Source organism: Ovis canadensis, chromosome 22, assembly GCF_042477335.2.
Source record: "Ovis canadensis isolate MfBH-ARS-UI-01 breed Bighorn chromosome 22, ARS-UI_OviCan_v2, whole genome shotgun sequence".
Lineage (NCBI taxonomy): Eukaryota > Metazoa > Chordata > Mammalia > Artiodactyla > Bovidae > Ovis > Ovis canadensis.
This window is the reverse complement of record NC_091266.1, coordinates 37,268,441-37,287,625: the sequence shown is the minus strand read 5'-3', so window position 1 is coordinate 37,287,625 and position 19,185 is coordinate 37,268,441. Positions and strand designations below refer to the sequence as shown.

Sequence of the window (19,185 nt, the reverse complement as noted above, 5' to 3'; positions counted from 1 at the left end):
CACTCATCCTTTTTTAAAAACAAAAAAAAATTTTTTTTAATTTTTTTCTTTGGGTTTGTACAAGAAATTTACAATGTGAAAAATATACAAGTGAAAAACGAGGCCAAAAACCTGGGTGTGGGGAGGGGCCACTTGGTCACAAACACAGATAAACATTTCTGAGTTCTTCCTTTGGTCTGACTACAGCCCCCTCTCCCCAGAAGAGGGGCTGCAGAGCTGGGACCTGGAGATCAGACCCCAGTCCCAGCCCTGTCCCCCAAAATGGGCAGGGTTGGGGGCAGGCACATCTGGAGCAGCTGGCGCTATCTGGCTCACTCTGGCTTTGGGATGGTGGGGAGCACGTGGAGATGAGGGAGCCCCTTCCTTTTCCAAGCCCCCTGGCTGAGCAGGCTGGGAGTGCTGGGGGTGTGTGGGGTTGGCAGAGTAGCAATGGCAGTATTTGGGGAGTGAATGAAATAGGTGGAGTGAGTAGGAGCCTTTGTGTAACAGTGGACACAGGGACCTTCAGGGAGTCTGATCCAAGTCATCGGGCAGCCCTGAGTCCTTGGCAGAGGCCCAGAGGCCTGCACCCCAGGGACTAAAGGCCCTTGGGCCCTCAGACTCTGGGACCCTCAGGGGATCTGAGGCTGCTGCCTGCTTTCAGTAGACCTCCATGCAGAGGCGGGTGCTAAGGCCCTAGATTTCGGTGGCAGTGATCTCCTCCAGGCAGATGCAGGGCGCTGGCTCCGCCAGGCCCAGGTCCGCGAGTTCCCGGGCCTCCAGCTCCAGACTGAGCTGCTGCAGCTCCTGCTCCAGCTGCCGGTTACGTCGGTACATCTGGATGTAGTTGTGCTGCAGCTGCTTCTGGTAGCGGATCACCTGCTCCTTCTCTGCCTGCCAGGCCAGCCGCTCCCCCTCGAAGCTGTCCCGCTGCTCCTCGCCTCGCCGCCGCTCCCGCTGTAGCTCCGCCCGGAGCCGCTCCACCTGGGCCCGTAGGCTGCCCCCGACCCCGGCGGCGGCCCGTTGTGCCTTGGCCTCATCACTCTCTGCCAGGAGGAATGGGTCAGCAGCGGCAGGTGGCACAGGGGGTTCCCGGAGTCCGGCGGCCTCACTGTCCAACTGCCCAGCTTTCTCCCGCAGCCGCTCAGCCTCTTGACGGTGCCGCTGCAGCTCCTGGGAACAGGCCTCCAGCTCCAGCTCCCGTGTTCGGGCCGCCTCCTGGAGGCCCCGTGCCCGGCCCTCACTGACCCGAAGCGCTGCCCGGGCCTCCCGCAGTGCCACGCGCAGGGCCACCAGCTCGCTGCCCTTCTGTACTAGCTCTGCCTGAGATTCCTTCAGTTGCTGCTTCAGCAGGGAGATCTCACCTGACTTCTGGCACACCTAGGGGTAGGAGACAGTTGGAAAAGATGGTGAGAAGGTTCTCCCAGGTGGCCAGGCCCTGACATCAAGCTGGGCATTTGGGGAGAGGCAGTTTGATCACTGTACCTATTTTACAGATGAAGACACTGAGGCAGCTATTCATTGGCTAAAGTGGAATATAGACCCAGATCTTATTCTGGTTTCAAAGCTGGGGTCTTTAAACCATCATGAAGCACCAGCTTCATGCGGGTTTGGCAGGAGTGGAAGCAGCAAAGGGCAGTGGCTGCATTTCCAGTTGGGAGGCACAACAGTATCTTGGTGGAAAGCATAGATGCTAACTAGAGCCGGACTGCCTGGGTTCAGATCTCAGCTCCGCCACTGTGTGTGGAGTGTGATCTCAGGCTCCATCCCTTCTGGGTCTCCTTTTCCTCACCGACGAAATGAGGGTGTGAACAGCACCCAATTCACAGGGTTATTACAAGGATTAGACGATACTCTACGTTACATGCTTCGAGTAGCAGTACCTGTCAAGGAGTAAGCACTACATTCTCATTCTTACCATTGGTGAGAAGGCAGTGGATGAGAATGTCACTGGCTACCTGAGCACTTAGAGCAGAGCCATGAGGAGAACGAACGTGGAGGCCCCCAAGGAGACCCCTACCCAGAAAGGGAGGTCAGAGGGCGGAGCCTCATCTCACAAAGGTGAGCAAGGGGAGGCCCTCTGGGGATGGCAGGTGAAGGGATGTGGCTGGGCCCCTCCTTTCAAGCCTTACCCCCTCACTGAAGGCCCTGCTCCCTGCTCCTCCTGGTACAGCTCACCTCCCACTTGGTCTCCTCTAGCCGTGGCCCGAGCTCCCGTTGCTCCCGCTCGAAGGCGGCGCAGCGCCGCTCCAGCTGCTCACGTTCCTGCAGCAGCTGCGCAAAGTCGTCCTGCAGCTGCCGCTTCTCCTGCTGCAGCTGGAACACCTGAAGCTGCAGCAGCTGTTGGGCCCGCTGGGCCCGGGCCACACCATCCTCTCGCAGAGCCTCTCGCTCACGGGGCCAGTGCCGTTGCCGCTCCTCGTACACCTGCGGGCGAGAGGGCAGGCCTGGGTCCTGGAGGCTCCTCCACACCTCGAACCCTGGCCACCCCCAGCACCCCAGTCACCAACTGCCCTGGTGGCCCACTGTCCTGGGCTCAGGAAAGGTGGATTCAACAGTGACAATAACTAGGATACCAACAGTAACAACTACTTTTATGAAAAGACAACAATAGCAAGCGTGTGGCACTTCCCAGGTGCCAGGCATTGATCTAAGCACTTTACACCCTTCTCCCTGCTTAATCCTTAATGATAACCCTCAGGTCAGGAATATCCCCATTTATGGTGAGGAAACTGAGGCTCAGTACAACTGAGTAACGTGCTCAAGTCTGAAAGACAGTATATGGTGGTGCCGTGTTAACCACTCTACAGTTTAAGCCAGACAGCTGGGGTGGGGATGGGGGTCACCAGCCCAACACCTGCCTCTTGGCAGACAGAAATGCATCTTGTATGCCCAGCACCTGTGGATGTCCTGCCATGCCACCCCCATCACTGCCACTGACCACACCTGGCACATGGTCACCTCACTCTCGTCCAGACTGTCCCGCAGCTGCTGCAGCTCTGCCTCCCGGTCTCGGAGCTTTCCTTCCAGGACACAGTGCAGCAGGGCCTCGTCCGAAGGGGGTGGAGGGGGTGGGGGCGGTGGTGGGGAGCGTTCCCCACAAGAGCTGCTGTCAGGGGAGGCCCGGGGACCGCTGCCCAAGAGCCCCCCAGCCATGCGACCCCCCAGGGAGCCTGTGCTCTTGCTGGAGGAAGATCGGCCGCTGTCTGAGTGGGAGGGCCCGGTGGGGGCTCCTCGGGCTGGCCCCGGCAGGACGCCCCGCCCAGGACCGTGGGAGGGCAGGTGCCCGCCTGGGGAGTTGGTAGCCGGCTCGGCACCCCCGGTGCTGTAAGTGGGCAAGCTGGACAATGAGTTTCGGCCAGAGTCAGACAGAGTCCCCGATGGGCAGCCGCTGGCCCAGCCACTCAGTATCAGGGGTTTGTCAGCAGCCGAGGAGGAGGAGGAAGAGGAGGAGGAGGCCGGGCCCCCGAACAGCTGCGTTAGGCTGCCTTGGCTCCCCGACGGTCCGGTGGCCCGAGGACCCAGGAAGCTAGGTAGGGATGGTACCCCTCGAGGTTTGGGCAGCACTGGCTTGAAGGCTGTTGGGCGGATCACAATTTTCTCCATGTTCTGAAATGAGGTGCCATTTGACAATAGGGATGAGCCGCCCAATCTCTTGAAGCCCTTATCACACTCCCTGCCCTCCCATCCAGGGCCCCCAATCCCCATATAGTAATAACAATTGCTACCACTGGCTGAGGGCCTCCTGTGTCAGCTTTACTTACGTCAGGCAACTTAAAATGTACCTCTCAGGTCATTACAAAATCCATGCAAGCAAAATATCATCGCTATTGCATACATAGATGAGGAAATGGAGGCTGAGGGAGTTACAGGCTTTGCTCAAATGCAAACACACACTAGCTATTTAAAACAGTATTTCTAAGAAGCTAACATTTATTGAGTACCTACTATGTGCCAGGCACTATGCTAAACACTTTACACATATTATTTGATTTAATTCTCACAACAATCCTATGAGAGTTGACCTGTTACCTCCATTTTACAAACACAGAAACTGAGGCTCAGAAAGGTTAAATGATGTCCCTGAGTGAGGTAGAGCTGGGATAAGAACCCAAGTCTGGTGAATCTGGAGCCCACACTCCTTCCTATAAATAGGTCTCCAAATTATCTCTCTGATTCCACCCAGACCCTCAAAAGAAGGGCTGGTCCTCACCTTCTCTAGCTTTCCAGAGACAGGGATGAGCTTTGGTGGGGGACCACGGAGGTGAGCATTGCATGCCCGCTGCTCTCGGGCATCTTCAAGGTCACTGCTTGGGCTGGGGGGTGACTCTGTCCGGAAGTCCTCGTTGATGTAGGTAAAGTTGGTACCAGGGACAGCCTTCCTGGGGGGCACAGCTGGGCACAGTGGCTCCTGTGCCTCGTAGCCACCCCGCAGCAGCCCATCCTGCTGGCGGAAGAAGGTGGGTCCAGGGGGACCATGGTGGCGAGGAGGAGCCGGCCCCCCGGGGCAGGGCCGGCCTGAGATGAGGCTGCTCACGCTGCCCATGGCTGGAGCTTGTGGGGCGGTAGCGGCCTCAGGAGCGGGTTCCAGGGGCACTGGCAGTGTCTGCACAATGGCCATGGCGGCAGAGGCTCAGGCCTGGCCAGGGGCCTCCAGGGAAACCTGTGAGCAGGGAAGTGGCATCAGAGTCTCTCCATCGTGAGCTCCCTTCCTGTGTGAAGTCCTGAGTCCCTCCTGGTCCTTAGTCTCTGGTCAAACGGCCCACCCAACATCAGTGAAAAGCACTGATATCCTCCCCCTAACACATCCCCTCTTGCATCTTGGCAAGAACCTCCATCCTCCCTGGGCCCCAGACCACTGCCCAATTCTGGTCTGAATAGGGCTAAGGACTGAATCTATCAAGCAGGGATGATGAGGGAATGGGGGTCCCACAGAGGCCAGGAATCAGGGAGGGAGCCCTCTGTACCAGCTCCTGGCACTGGTCCCTGGTCCACTGGGACAGGTGGACTCATTAGATGCAGTCTGGGCAAACTCAGGGGTGCAGTCTGCAGCTCAAAATGGTAATTAGGGAACAAAGAGCTAGGGTCAGGCAGTGCCCAGCCTCACCCAGCTGGGCCTCAGTTTCTCCCAGACAGAGAGGCGGCAAGGGTGGAGCTGGTCAAACAAGAACCAGAGCTCTCAGGGAACCCACAGGTGCCCTCTGGGGTCTCCTGCCTCCCAGAGGTGGATGTAGGCTCATGCCTATTTCCATGACAATTCCTAGCCTCACCGCACCCAGTCAGTCAGGCCTAAAGAAGCCTCCACAGGCCCATTGCCAACCTCTATGAAACCTTTTAGCTTTCGACATTCCCCAGAGTAAATCCAAAGGGATGAGAATAGAGGCTCTACCATCACCTCTGGCAGCTGCTCCAGGGAAGAGAGCTCCACCTTCCCAGGCCCTGCTCTTCCTGGAAGGGGATAGCAAGCCTCCACCCGGAACTCCCTCCCTAGTCCTGAGGCTGAAGACCAGGGCTCAGGCATCTGCTGAAGTCATCATGCAGAGCGGGGGCCAAGAAGTGGACAGAGAACTGCGTAGGAGTAGGAGTGTATGCATTTTACTTATTTGTGTGTGTGAAACTGTGCACAAGAACATGAACATGAGCACTGTGTGTGAAAACATGAGTGTATGTGAGTACACGTATGTTTGGATAGATGTATCAATACATTCAGATATATACATGTATATATACATGAACTCATATGGGCATACCTTACAAAAATCTGTGCAGCTCTCTCAGAAAGTATCTGAAAATTATAAATGCATACATTAGTGAATCTGTGATGTATGAGTGTGACTATGTCAGAGAATGGTTTGATGTCCATTCATATATACACGAGTTTATGTATCCTACACAAGCGTGTGAACAGGAAATAGTGCACAAGTGTGTACAGAGTGTTGTGTGTGCATGTGAGAGGGTGAGAGTCTGGGTGGCACGCAGGGCCAAATGAGTGAGTGGGAGCCTGGTTTTTGTCACTCACTGGAGTGTGTGGAGAGGAGAGACACATTATTCTTTGCTTGATCTGCTCTCCTTCATTCTTGCTTGTGTTCGTTAAGTCCACCCTCCCCCACCTCCCCGCTCAAGTCAAAGGATCTGGAGGAAGGTGTCCAGACTGAGGGAGGAGGAGCTGGGAGCCAGGGGTGGGGGTGACTGGTGCCCTCGGAGCAGGGGTGGGGACTGAGTCCACCCCACAAGTGCCAGTCCTGAGCAAAGCTGATAGAACACCCCCTCCTCTGCCCTCTCCCAGACCACCCAGGACATGCAGGAAACCGTGGGGAAGGGGCTTCCCTAAGAGTCCAAGAGGGCTGGCACCTCGGTGTGTTTCCCCACTTCAGTGAGCACAGAGTGGAAACTGAGGGGAGGAGACAGAGAGATTCAGACAGGGACCCAAAGGACAGGAGACAAAGACGAAGAGCGGCTCCAGGGCCTGGCGGACCCAGTGAGCCGGGGTCCCCGCGAAGCCAGGGGCCCCTAAACCGAGAAGAGACGCTGAGCTGGGCCCTGAGCGCCAGACACCCACGGAGCCAAAGCCAGGCGCCTGGAAAGCCAGGCCCAGCCAGTCTGGCTCCCGCTCTTGGAGCCCGAGAGAAAAGGAGGGGCAAGTGGAGGCTCCATTTTGAGAAATGCGTTTGTGGCTGTGAGAAGGGAACCCCTCGCACTCCCCAACATCCTTGGGAAACCGCTCTGGCACAGCACACACTGCCCGGCTCGGTGGGCCGGGGGCGGTTGAGGGCTGGATGCAGCCGGGCCCGAGGGAGGTCTGGCCGAGGTCCGAGTTTCCCACAGACCTGTTTCGGGGGCAGAAGAGTTCGGGAAAGTCTCCCCCTCACCAAACTCCAGGACCATCCAGCGGGATCAAGTCTGAGATCACGAGTTTCCATTACAAGACAGGAAGCCGGGAGCCCCCAATCCGCCCTCCGGAGTTCACCCCCCTCCTTCCGCCTCTTCCAGAAAGTGGGGGCAGCTGTGGAATGCCGCCTCCCCACGGGACCTCCGCCGCGCAGAAGTTGGGGGCGCCCCCAGGTCGCCTCCCAGCCCCGGCCCCCCCCTCACCTCCACCGCGCCGCTCCATGCTCAGCCCCGGGCCGCCCCCAGCGCTCCACAGGCGAGCCGCGCGGCTCCAGCCTGCCGCGCGCGGCCACTCGGAGCGGCCCGGTCCGACCCGGCCCCGCCTCCGCGGCGCCCCCAGCCCGGCCTGGCCCCCGCCCGGCCCAAGTGGGCGGTGCAGCGCGGGGGAGGGTCCGAGGGGTGACCCCGCCCCCGGGGCGCGGACACGCGCAGGCACCCGGCGTCACGCGTGTCCGGCGGGGCGCACGCTGGAGCTACGCAGCAGGACTCAGATTCCCTCCCTCCGAGGAGCGATGGCTGTGTGTCTGGGGCTCGGTCGGTTCAGGACTAGGCGGTGGCGGGTCACCCTTTACCCTTACTTGGGCCCCGGGGCCAGCGGCAGCTGGTCATTGTTCGAGCACAAAGGGCCAGGCGCCGCGGCAGCCGCCCTTCCCCCTCCGCTCCTCTAGTCGATGCCTCACCCCTAGGCACACTCTCCGGCTTCAGAGTCCAGAGAAGGAGGTTGGGGGTCACCTAACCCCCAAGTCTGGGCCCTGCGTCCTGGCACAAGTCGGGGGCCGACGCTTGGTGGGTGCCTGCCCCACCCCCAGCCGCTTGCAGAAGGCACGCTAGGATTTGCGGAGGCGGCGCCACCTGGCGGCCCGTTCGGAGAACACAGCCACCCCCAAACTTGGGGGGCCCCTACCCTTCTCCCCAGTGCTGTACTCCCTCTCGGGAGAGCCCCGGCCTTCCTCGAGCGCGGTTCTTTGCTCCCCAACCTTCCCTCAGACTCATTTGCTAAGAGGTAAATGCTCAGAGAGAGACGTCCCCTGGGCCCCCAAAAGTCACCCCAGTGGGGGAGCTGGTCCAAACCTACAGGCCAAGCTTACGCCAGCCTCACAGCAGACAACGTTCCACTGTCTTCTCAAGGTCAAGAATACTCTCACCCTCTGGCAAACAACACAATCTAAACACCCACACGACCTTTCCCACACTCAGTCTCAGACACAATCACTCAGTCTGTCTGGTCCATCAGAAGGATCCATGTCCCTTCTTGCCATAATCAGGCCAACTCACAGAGATACACACTCGGTATCACGGCTAGTTGTGCACAAGCTTTCACAGCTCAAGTTCCTTTGCACCCAGTCACAATCTTGACTATACTTGCCTCCCAAGCTTTTTTCACACTATGAGTCTTTTTCACAGTCACAAAGACAACTTTTTAAACATACACGTCGTATTTCACAAACATTTTATCACACAGACTTTCCCATAGGGGTTTCTGTGACCTAACCAGGTCAGCTGATGCCCGCATCCCTGGGCAAGGACAGCCTCCTGCCCCCTAACCCCGCCCCCCAGAACTAAGGCCTGCCAGAGCTCCTCTGCCCCAGGAAGGAGCATTCCCCCCGCCCCGCCCCCCCCTTCCAGGCCGCAGCCTGGCCGGCTCTCAGTTCTATTTTTAGCTCCATGGAAAGAGTTGTTTTCTTTCTTTTTCCCTGGAAAGGGAAACATAGCCCAGCCACCCTCAGGCTCACCCTAGACCCTCTTGCCTCACAAGTACAGACTGAGCCCCACCCCCATAGAGACCCCCTCTTCTGGCCTTGCCCTGATCCCAGCCTCCTGGGGCACCAGGAGCCTCCTCCCCTTTCTGGCAGCCTGCCCAGAAGCTCAGGCAGCAGCTGGGCTCAGCGTGTGTGGAGGGGTAGGGGGGGTGGTGGAGAGGGAGGCCGAGGGCCGCTGCCCACTCTCATTCGCTGGGGGGAGGGGGCCGTGCTCCCTTCTACCAGAGGGAGACGGGCCCACTCTGGTATACAGAGGATGTGTACGGTCATGCATTCTCTGGGGAAGGGGGACTCCTACTCTTGCGTGAGTGGGCTTTCTGCTCCTACTTTGAGGGGAGGAGCTCCCAGTTCCGCAAGGAGGAGTGTAGTAAGAAAGGGGACCCACAGGCGTTCGCGCAGCTGCTCCCCGGGGCTGGAGGTCCCGGCGGAGGCTGCTGTACACTGCCAGAATTGCCCCCCTCTCGGGTATCTTCAGGAATGGGGGCAACATGTTCCGGAGAAGGAAGGTGAGGAGCCCAGGTAACCAACCCTCTCAGTCCAACAGTCTGTTGTCCTCCTTCGCTACCCCAACTCCGGGGGGCGTTGTGCTCCCATTCCTGGGGAAGGGCTTATCCCCTCCAAGGGGAGAATGGAATATAGCCCGGCAAGGTATCTTTCAAACTCGCTTAGTACTGCGGAGGGAGGTTCCCGCCGCGAGGCTCCCCCCGTACAGCCCACGGGTCTGCGAAGCGATCACGTGCTCAACGCCTGTTTACGTCTTAGTCTTCACCTGCGGGCAGCAAGGAAGCCGGAACCTCCGGAGGCGTCCCACCTGGCCCGCCCCCGTCCGCGGTCACTGGGAGGCCCTTTTCTCCCACCCTCACCAAGTACGCGATGGCAGCACACCCTGCTCGCTGGGGGTCCGCGCGGGCCAGCGGCGCTGATCCGCCGACAGCAAGCGAAACTCACTAGGCGCGTCCGCCCCGCAGTGCACGTGTATTCAGGTGTCTCCAGTACGCGCGTGGGTCTGTGTGCACGCGTGTGTGCGCCCGTCGGTGTGAGTTTTCGTGTAGGTTCCCTGTTCAGACTCTTCGCCCGCGGCCCCTGGACTGAGGACCCGTCTCTTCACCCCAATCCCCGGCTTCCCGGGATCGGGAAATTTCACTCCGGGGCGGGGGTGTGCAGGAGGCGAGAGTTCCTACACCGCCGCGGCGCCCCCACTCACTCACCCAGCGCTACCTTAACCGCCGTTCCAGCTCCCGCTGGGCTCCTGACCCAGGGCCGGCACCTCCTGGTCGCAGATCCGCCGGCTCCCCAGCGCCCTCGGCCCGGGCTTGGTGGAGGGGGCGGGGCGGCTGAGGCCGCGCCCCCGACCAAGGCAGGGGAGTGGTCTGCCCAGCACCCCCTCAGCAGCAGATCTGGTACCCTGCCAAGCAGTGTTGCGACGGTGGCCCAAGACTGCCCCTCGGACTTCTGACTTCGCAGCTTCTGGAACTGGCTTTCGATCTAGGAAGGGGCCAGCGGCGCCACAGCTAAGCTAAGCTACCTGGCTGCCCTAACCAAGTTGGCTATAGGGCTTTACTGCCACCATCCTCTGGTCTGTAGGGAGCCCAGCCTGGTCCACTCTCAGCCCACTCCCCAGACACAGGGAAAACCCCTGGGAAGCAGACGAAGAAGGCTCGGATTTCACCGAAACAGACCCCACCCTTCCTCACACACCTCTGAGGTTGGGGCTGCTCAAGCAGAACCAACACCTCCCCCTCCCCTGGAGTAGGTGTCTGCCCGGTGAGCAGGCTTGCCAGTTTTGCGCCCCCCCCCCCCCCCCCGAGTGTAGTCAGGCTTCTCTTAGACTTATAAAGTTCCACCCACAGGCACAAACAGGAAGTTGACCTGTATTGCACCAAAGGGTCCCTCCCTCCATGGCACCCAAGGCAGCCTGTGGGAGGGCAGACCGTGATGTCTACAGGTATTTGGGTCATATCTGCAGCCTGAGTACTTGGGCAGCAGGAGCCCTTTGAGTTGAGTCTCTTCTGAGACCCATCCCCAGTGAAGGGATGGAGGACCAAAGCTGCCCCCTTACAGGCAAGGGGGTTAGAGAATCTGAGGACAAGCCTGCAGATCCAGCTGGATTCTACTGGGCCAGGCTCTCCCTCAGCTCTCAGGAAGATTCCAGTTGGGCACAGGCCGAGTACTGGTTCTAGCCCAGGCAGTTTGCCTCAGTCCTCTTAGGTGGGGTATAGAAACAGTGACTCCTAGGGACCTTACATAGGACCCAGGGATTAACTGCTACTTTTTGGGCTCCAGGGGCTCTTGAAATACTTTGGGCTAATTTTCACGTGAGGGGTTTAAGACAGGTGTGTAATGGAATGTGTGTGTGTGTGTAGGGGTGGGGCTGGGGGATCATTAGCTTCCCCTCCTCCCTACCATTCTGGTTTGCTGTGTAGGCTGTCTGCTAGAAGGGTGGGGCAAGACAGGCAAGTGTGTATCTATCCCTCTATCCCCAATTCATAGACCTCATAAAAGTCTCCTTTTGGAAATCCCTGAAAGATTTCCTGAGCACAGAAGACCAGAATGTGGAACCCACATCCTTACAGGTAGGACTGACCTGGTAGTGTGCATCTGGAAGGCATGGCTGACGTTCAACGTTATAGACCCTGGATGAGGCCTAGACCAGCCAGCGGCTGGGAATGATTACTGCAGGATTAGGAGGACTGGCTCCAGCCAGTCTGGGAGAGACCCCCAAGAAGGGAGGCCCTGGAGGAGGTCCCCCTTCCCTCCCCCTAGAGAACAGCTTTGTTCCAGGGTCTGTTTCAGGAAACAATTGTAGTCACAGTTCTCACACACAACAGACCAGAGACCCCAAACCATTCCACAGGGTTCCAGACCTCCCTCTTAGGTTGATAAGGAATGCTTGAAAAGGCAGCCTTGCTTCCAGGAAGCAGGACACCCCCCCCCCCATCAAATACCCCCCTTAACAAAAGGCTTCTCCCCGGCCCCCTTCGAACATCTTGCATTCTCACTACTCTTGCAGGCAAATCTAAAGGGAAACAGACTTTAGAATATCTGAGGAAGTGACATGGGAAAGTGTTATCATTTAGCAATATTTCTGACATGGTCTCTTTCTGCATAAGTTATTTTACGATCTCCTTCAGAGTTTCTTAAAAACAAGGAGTCCTGCAACCTCTCCTGAAACCTCCAGAATCAGAAATGCCCGTGTGTCAGGATTCGGGGAAGAGTAGGGCCTAGGGACTGCATTTTTAAACAAGAAACCGAGTTCTAACACACACTAACATAAGAGAAACCCGGAGAGGGTACAAGAGAGGGAAATGGAAGTGGGTGGGGAGCAGATAAGAGTATGCTGAGCCTGAATCCACAATGAGCGAGGCCACTGAGTGACTCATGTCACAGAGGGACAGCTGGTCAGGCAAGGTCTTAGGCATGGGGCCCAGTGACCCACACCTCTGCCAGGGATCACATGGAGATCCTCAGGGAAGACAGGGATAAAGAAGCATCATCCTGTCTTCCCTAGGCCATGAAGAGGTATAAGGGTGTGCATGCATGCACGCAGATCCTGCTTTCTTGGGAGTACGCAGCTCTGATGGAGTGGGGGAGGGGACTTATCCACTCCCAATTCAAAAAGTGAGAGGAAAATTCAGTTCAAGGAAAATCCAGTTAAAGACTAGGGAGACACCTGGTGGTCAAATAAGAAAAAGCAGAGTAACAAAGGCAATGGAAAAAAATATATTTTTATTTTTCAGTAAAACTGGAAAAGGCTCTACAAAAAGTCTTGATTGCATCCACTCCAGCAGTCCGAAGCAGCATACCATGGAATGAGTGTCTAGGTGGCAGGCACTCTGGGCTCACAGCTCCCTTCCATGGCTCTCTTCCAGGCTTCCACCTTTGTAGCTAGCCCTGGTGTTATTAATACAAGGGTGAAGCACCTAGATCAGATGGTAGTAAGCACCACTTCAGGGGAGGCTTCAGAGTGGCGGGTAGAGGAGTTTGGTGTCCGCCATGTCACCCCTTGGCTCTGAAAGCCTGGGCTGGAGTTTTGACAAGAAGTTACAGGTTCAGGGAGCCTGACCCCCCCTGCTTTGACCTCAACTTGCTCGTTCTCACCTCAGGGCCTCTGTATTTTTTCCTCTGCCTGGATTCCTCTTTCTCCACACGTTCACATGGCTCAATCCTAGTTCTTTAGAGGTCCCAGCTCAAATGTCCTCTGCTCAGAGATACCTTTTCAAATATTACTCTAAACTAGACTGTAAGCACTATCACATTACTGTATTTTTCTCCTTTAGAGCATATTTTCACTATTGAGAACTATGTTTTGTGTGTATTTGCTCATTGCTTGTCTCTTCTACCAGATTACAGGTTCCATGGAAGCAGGGACCTCATCTGTCTTGTCAGTGCTATATTCCCAGAATCTAGAACCAAGCCTAGCACATAGTAGGTTCTCAAATATTTGCTAAATTGAATTCTCTCGAAATGAAACCATTCCCTATGCTAAGCCCCTCAGGGTGAGACAGGGGCCCATAGCTCACAACTACAGGGCAGAGGCAGCCCTAGCAGAGGACTGAGAGTCTCTACCCCACACTGTCCTGCCAGGCGTGTTTCAATGTCCAGCTCTGCAGTGTCTTCACCTTGAAGGCTTGGAGAGGTCTGGCTGGTTGGGGTTGCAGGCCTGGTTGGAACAAGTCTCAGAGATCTGGGGCATAGCCCCCTTTTTGCCAGAAGAGGGCTTTTTGGCCACTAGTCCATTGTCATCCTTGATCTTCTTGAGCCGGGCCTTGCTCTTTGGTGGTATGGAGAAGGTGAGAGAACTCTTGTTGAATTCAAGTGGGAAGACACCTACATCTCCATCAAAGCGGTTCTTGGACACCTGCAGATACCGTTTCCCTGGCCCAGTTACCAGTTTCCTGTCCTGCAGGATCAGAACGTTGTCTGCTTCCTGGCTTGCCTGGGGGATAAGGGGCAGAAGGAAGAAGGAGCAAGAAGATATATGAGAGGAGCACAAAGGAAGGCTGAGAATGCAGGAATAGCAAGAATGTGGAAAGGGAAAAGTACTTCCCCTGTCACCAAAGCTCTCTGAACTACTGACCAAAATGCTGGGGTCACTTGAGTTTTTAGTTCCCTGACAACCCTGTTGCTGGCCCAGATTGTGTACATGCTGTTCCCTCTGCTGCTAACACATCTGGCTCCTTGGCTCATGACCTCACTCAACCTGAGCTCCTCATCATTTAGGTCCCAGTCTAAACGTCTCACTTCCCTGGAGAGAACATTCTTGATCCCCATAAATAAAAAAGGCACCAGCATCTTTCCACTTCTGTCATTCTTTTCCCCAGTTCCATGTCTGTTTCATCATGGCACACAGTTTGCATTCCTTGCCCTGTCTTCCTAGTGCCCAGCCCAGGCCTGGCACATAATAGGCACTCACTCAGTGTGTCATGGAAGCTCCAGGATCCCAGGCTGGTCCTGCTGCCCAGAGGGCCCTCCCACTTACTTGCTTATTTCATACCTATTGTTGGCCAAAACCCAACCCAACCTTTGTTGACACCTCTTCTAAGAAGTCTCCCCAGATGTCCCAGGCTGACTCAGATGCCTTTTCTCCCCAAATACCTGTGCTGCCTATCATAGTTCTTAGTATTATCATGAAAGTGAAACTCGCTCAGTCATGTCCAACTCTTTGCCACCCCATGGACTTCCACTTAGTCCATGGAATTCTCCAGGCCAGAATACTGGAGTAGGTAGCCTTTCCCTTCTCTAGGGGATCTGCAACCTAGGGATAGGACCCAGGTCTCTGGCGTTGCAGGTAGATTCTTTACCAGCTGAGCCACAAGGGAAGCCCCAAGTATTATCATATTGAGTTGTAATCACTGTCTCCTTTTTTTTTGTGCTGTGCTATATGGCATGTGGGATCTTAGTTCCCTGACCAGGTCTCCAACCCTTGCTCCTTGCATTGGAAGCACAGTCTTCACCACTGCACCGCCAGAATACATAGCACATGTATTCTTCATGTCATGACTCCAGAGGCAGCTGCCTCCTGCCTGTTCCAGATGGGTAGTCAAGATGATTTAAGGCTGAATGAGGGCTGTCCCTGGTCATACCTGCCCCCTCTACTCTCCATAGCTTGAGATCCTCTAAAGTCCACTTACTTTGGCTGAGCCAAAAATGGATGCTGTCTGTAGTTCTTTATCATCATCCTCTTTTCGGGGGTGAATGACCAGTGTTACATGGCAGCTACTGTCTGTTGCAAACTTCCGAAAGGCCCCGACAATGTAGTCTTGAGCTGCAATCCTGCCCAACAAAGCAAAGAGGTTATCAGACACAGAAGGACAAGAATGAACACATACTCCTGATTCGTTCACATCTTACCACAACATCACTCTACTTCCCTTTGCCCAAGGACTCACACTTAAATCCCTGTCCACATTTACCACTGTCACACCACACACCTCTATAAAGACAGAAATACGTATAGAGAGGTATGTGCCTGCACATATGTCAGAAAACAAGCGTACAGTGTTTACCCAGAGGCCAGCTGCCTGAGAAGATGTGTGTTTAAGTGGGTTACAGCTAGACAAGAGGAGGATGTCACCTGTCTGTGGACAGCTGCTCATGACCCATCATGAACTGCAGATTGTCGATGACCACATGACAAATGTCGTAAACATAGACTGCATGTTGCATTGTGTCTATTACAGTCCTGGGAAGAGGAAGAGACAATGAATTCCAGAGTCAGTTACAGTCAGTTACCAGTTACCAGTCAGTAATGACTGGTCTCTAGACCACGGCAGTCTGAAGACTCTGTTGGGAGTCTGTTCTCCTGCCCTCCTGTTCTTTGCAAGCCGAGGCCTGGAAACCTCACCTGATGCTCTGTTGCCCATGAAAAGTCATGAAATAGAGGGGCAAGTCCTCAAAGCGGTCAGCCCACTCATCGTATTTGTCCAGTTGCTCTTCCAGCCGTCCCACAGCAAACTGTGTCAGCATGACACGGGCTAGTCTCACGTTGCTGATCTCAAAGCTACCCCACAGCGTGTTCACTCCTTGGGTACACAAATCCAGGGCATATTCACTGATGAATGTTGTCTTTCCACTGCCTGTTGGCCCTGCACAGGGGTTGAACACAGACCTGGGTGAGGGAAAAAAGCCCTAACCTTGAAACCAAGATCCACAACAAGCTTCAAAGTTGGGAGGCAAAGGCTCCTCTTAAACATTTACTATTGCCCAAACCCACATGCTTTAGTCATCTAATCCTCTGCCCCCAAACCCACCCAAGCAATAAGTTCCCAAAGGGTTACCTGTGAAGACTGTCAGCTCGCCCTTCCGATGTCCCTTCAAAAGACGATTGAGGTCTGGGAAGCGGCTCCAGCGAACACCAGCTGCCTGCTCCACGTTTGACAGTTCTCCTAGCACCTCCTCCCGAAGCTGCCGGAAAGACACGATAGACTTGTGCCAGGCGGGCAGGGCAGTACGCAGAATACGAGAAAGGTTTAAGCCTTGGTTCAGAGCCTCCAATGGAGAGGGCTGCTGGTCCCCAGGCCGCACCAAGGAGCATCGTTTGGGGTTCAGTTTTCGGGCAAACAACTTGGCAGCTTCCCAGGACCTAAGGTCATTCCCCAGCCAAAGCACGACCCGTCGGAACTGTTCGAGGTAAGGAAGCAGGGCAGGGGGTAAGCAGGCTGTTCCTCGGGGTAGGGCTAGAGTGGGCAGCCCTGTGGACTGGTTCAAGGCCAGACTGTCCAGCTCTCGACTTGTCAATACCACTTCAACATCTCGTCGACTGATCAGTGGTAACCCAAACAGGTTGTGGTAGGCACCAGGCCGGGGAATGGTGGTCTCCACATACTGCACCCCATTGCCCTGGGTTTCAGGCCCTAGTAGCTTCAGGCCTCGCAATCCCAAACCTCCAGGGGAGAACCAAGGGAAGACAAGCTTGCGAGCAGGCCGCAGATAGCGCACGCTGAAACGCTTAAGTGTGTCATCTGTCACTCTGGTGAGGCCAAACATCATGCGAGCTAGCTGGGCCTCCTCTGGCTCAGGCAGCTCCCAGAGAGGTATGGCTCGGTCCCAGATCCTCCGGACCTCCTCACTGTCCTCAGCTTCTGGGGCCTCACTGAGTAGGACCCCTTCTCTGGCCCCATCCCCTTGCCCCTCCACGCTGGCCTGAAAGTCTTCCCAGCTCCCCTCTGCTAGGGTGGTCATGCAGAGAAAGCGGCCCGTGGTCTTGTCAATGAAGAGGCTGAAGGAAGAGGCTGCACCAGTCTGGTCCTTGAGCTTTGAGGCCTCCACAAAGGGACTAGGTGCCCGCAGGCAGCTGTGTCCATCCTGGAAGGGGATCCCACGGGCCCGCAAATACTGGCGGATTTCAGTTGTGGTTACAGGCAACACTGGTGCCTCCAAGGAGGGAAGAGCCTCCTTCCTGTACCGTCTGCGAGGAGGGCCCGGGGCCAAGCTTCGGGGCAGGCCTCTCCGTCCCATCCACGCCCCACGCAGGGGCAGCAGGATGCGGAGGGGGTACCCGCTTCGGAGGAGGACCCACATTCCTACTCAAACGGAGGAAGTTACTGCTTGAAATGCCTTAGGTGCCTGGTTCGGGTGCCTTCACTACTAGGTCATACCCTAGGGACCCTGCACGCAGCTCTCTTCTCCCTCTGAATCCTCTTCAGCCCCTCTACATTGCCACCTCACATCCACGCCAGAGGACTTTTTCACGTCCGCCTCCCTCTGGCCGGTCCCTCCACAGCTACCTCACCTCTGCCACCTTCCGCGCCGCCCCTTCCTGACGCGGTTTCTCTCGATCATCTCCTCGCCACTACCGCCCCTCCACTGCCCCTCTTCATCGTCCTCATCTCTGCAGCCGTCTGTGTCCCTTCCGTGGTCTCCCTCCTCTGGGGTCCCTGATAAAGGACCGTTCCACCGCTCCCCTCAAGGGGACTCCAGGCGACTAGAGGGTTGCTCCGCCGCTCCCGCCGAGGGGCGCCCGTCGTGCCTCCGCCGGGTGGCTTCCGCGGCTCCACGGCTAGGAGTTCCGCCGCTCCTGACCCCAGCCCCCGGGGCGCCACTCTCGTCTAACCCCTGTCGCCAGCAACGTGGGTCACACGCGAGCCACCAGCCGTGACTTCGGAAGCAAAACTAGCGCGTTGCAAGTGTTCCCGGAAGCGGAAGCCTCTGGTTCGCCCCGCCCCCACTCCGCGAGACCCGGCTTTGCGACCGGAGAGCTGTGGCCATGACTGCCCGCGGGACCGCGAGCCGCTTCCTGGCGAGTGTCCTGCACAACGGGCTGGGTCGCTACGTGCAGCAGCTGCAGCGGCTCAGCTTTAGCCTCAGCCGTGATGCGCCCTCGTCCCGCGGCGCCAGGTGAGCCGAGGAAGGGCGCGGGGGTGCGACTCCAGCCGCGGTCGCCCCGGGTCAGGGGTCACCTTACTCACCCTTCTCTGGTCCCTCAGGGAGTTCGTGGAACGGGAGGTGACCGACTTCGCCCGCCGGAATCCCGGGGTCGTCATATATGTGAACCCGCGGCCGTGCTGTGTGCCGAGAGTAGTGGCCGAATACCGTGAGTGGGGCCGGGCGAGGGCCGGAGGGCGGCGTCGGAGCGGGGCTCGGCCCGTTTGCCTGCCGCTTTTCTGACCCCTGCTCCGCTTCTGTTATCCCCATCTCCCTTCGACCAGTTAATGGGGCTGTGCGCGAGGAGAGCCTGAACTGCAAGTCGGTCGAGGAGATCGCCACACTGGTGCAGAAGCTGGCCGACCAGTCGGGCTTGGACGTGATCCGCATCCGCAAGCCCTTCCACACGGACAGTCCTAGCATCCAGGGTCAGTGGCACCCCTTCACCAACAAACCGACAGCACTGGGCGGGCTGCGCCCTCGAGAGGTCCAGAATCCTGCCCCGACCCAGCGGCCAGCACAATGAAGACCAACTCCATACCCATAGTTTGGACTCTCACTCCAGCAGAGGTGGTTCCTGCTCCTGGTTTGCTTCACGGGAGATAGATGGAGCCCACCAATGGGTACTTTTGCTTGGGATAAAGAAGAGCTGCCTGTCTGTTTTGATGTCCACCGTTAGGGGCAGGGACTGTGAGTCTCCTCATTCTTAGCCAGTTGACATCCTGAAACCTGAGAATCTTCAGAGATTTGACTTGGTCTTCATTTCTTAAATCCAGATCAATAATAGTGATCTCAAAGCACAGTGAGGGCTTTCAAGGCTGGCTTCTGAAGAATTCCTTTTGGCTTGTTTCTGTAGCCAGTGACCAAGAGAGTCTGCTGTGAGCCTGGCATTGGGCTAGGCCCTTTATATCTATGTGAATGTTGTGTGCAGATTAGAAAACTGAAGTTAATAAATTTGCCAAGGTCGCACTTGAAGTCTGCTTCAAAATAACACCAATTTTTGACTATTCTAAAACCAGAAGCAAATGAATAATAACTCTTCAGGATGGTGTAGTATCAAAGACCATATGATTAATCTAGGGTTAACCGTTGGAAAGAGTGATTCTCAGACCATCTGATTAACAGGCAACATCTTCTAGAACTAGGGAGGGGAGGAGATGATGAGAAAAAGAGCCAGGAGGTAAAAACCTAGAAA

The 19,185-nt window shown here is 56.4% G+C and overlaps 3 protein-coding genes across 14 annotated transcripts; 1 reads left to right on the top strand and 2 right to left on the bottom strand.

Annotated features, from left to right (window-relative positions):
• Window positions 1-9: 9 nt before the first annotated feature.
• LZTS2 (leucine zipper tumor suppressor 2) lies at window positions 10-10,252 on the bottom strand. 11 transcript variants are annotated; one of them, XM_069567658.1, is made up of 5 exons: window positions 9,576-10,252; window positions 4,193-4,642; window positions 2,941-3,588; window positions 2,158-2,406; window positions 10-1,359 (listed from the first exon to the last, which is right to left on the bottom strand). In XM_069567658.1, exons 2-5 carry the CDS (start codon window positions 4,598-4,600, stop codon window positions 676-678), a joined length of 1,989 nt encoding a protein of 662 aa, XP_069423759.1. In that variant the 5' UTR covers window positions 4,601-4,642; window positions 9,576-10,252; the 3' UTR covers window positions 10-675. The 11 variants fall into 11 exon arrangements, with proteins under 11 accessions (XP_069423759.1, XP_069423758.1, XP_069423752.1 ...); XM_069567657.1 differs by having other exon boundaries at window positions 9,846-10,207; XM_069567651.1 differs by having other exon boundaries at window positions 2,926-3,588; window positions 9,836-9,986.
• Window positions 10,253-12,336: 2,084 nt separating this feature from the next.
• TWNK (twinkle mtDNA helicase) lies at window positions 12,337-17,766 on the bottom strand. Of its 2 annotated transcripts, XM_069567649.1 has the most exons (6): window positions 17,359-17,756; window positions 15,905-16,031; window positions 15,472-15,712; window positions 15,202-15,309; window positions 14,759-14,900; window positions 12,337-13,563 (listed from the first exon to the last, which is right to left on the bottom strand). In XM_069567649.1, the coding sequence occupies exons 3-6, from the start codon at window positions 15,591-15,593 to the stop codon at window positions 13,243-13,245; spliced, it is 693 nt and encodes a 230-aa protein (XP_069423750.1). In that variant the 5' UTR covers window positions 15,594-15,712; window positions 15,905-16,031; window positions 17,359-17,756; the 3' UTR covers window positions 12,337-13,242. The 2 variants fall into 2 exon arrangements, with proteins under 2 accessions (XP_069423750.1, XP_069423749.1); XM_069567648.1 differs by having other exon boundaries at window positions 15,905-17,766.
• Window positions 15,659-18,965, top strand: MRPL43 (mitochondrial ribosomal protein L43). The gene is made up of 3 exons (XM_069567661.1): window positions 15,659-17,963; window positions 18,053-18,159; window positions 18,275-18,965. Exons 1-3 carry the CDS (start codon window positions 17,833-17,835, stop codon window positions 18,514-18,516), a joined length of 480 nt encoding a protein of 159 aa, XP_069423762.1. The 5' UTR covers window positions 15,659-17,832; the 3' UTR covers window positions 18,517-18,965.
• The last annotated feature ends 220 nt before the right edge of the window (window positions 18,966-19,185 follow it).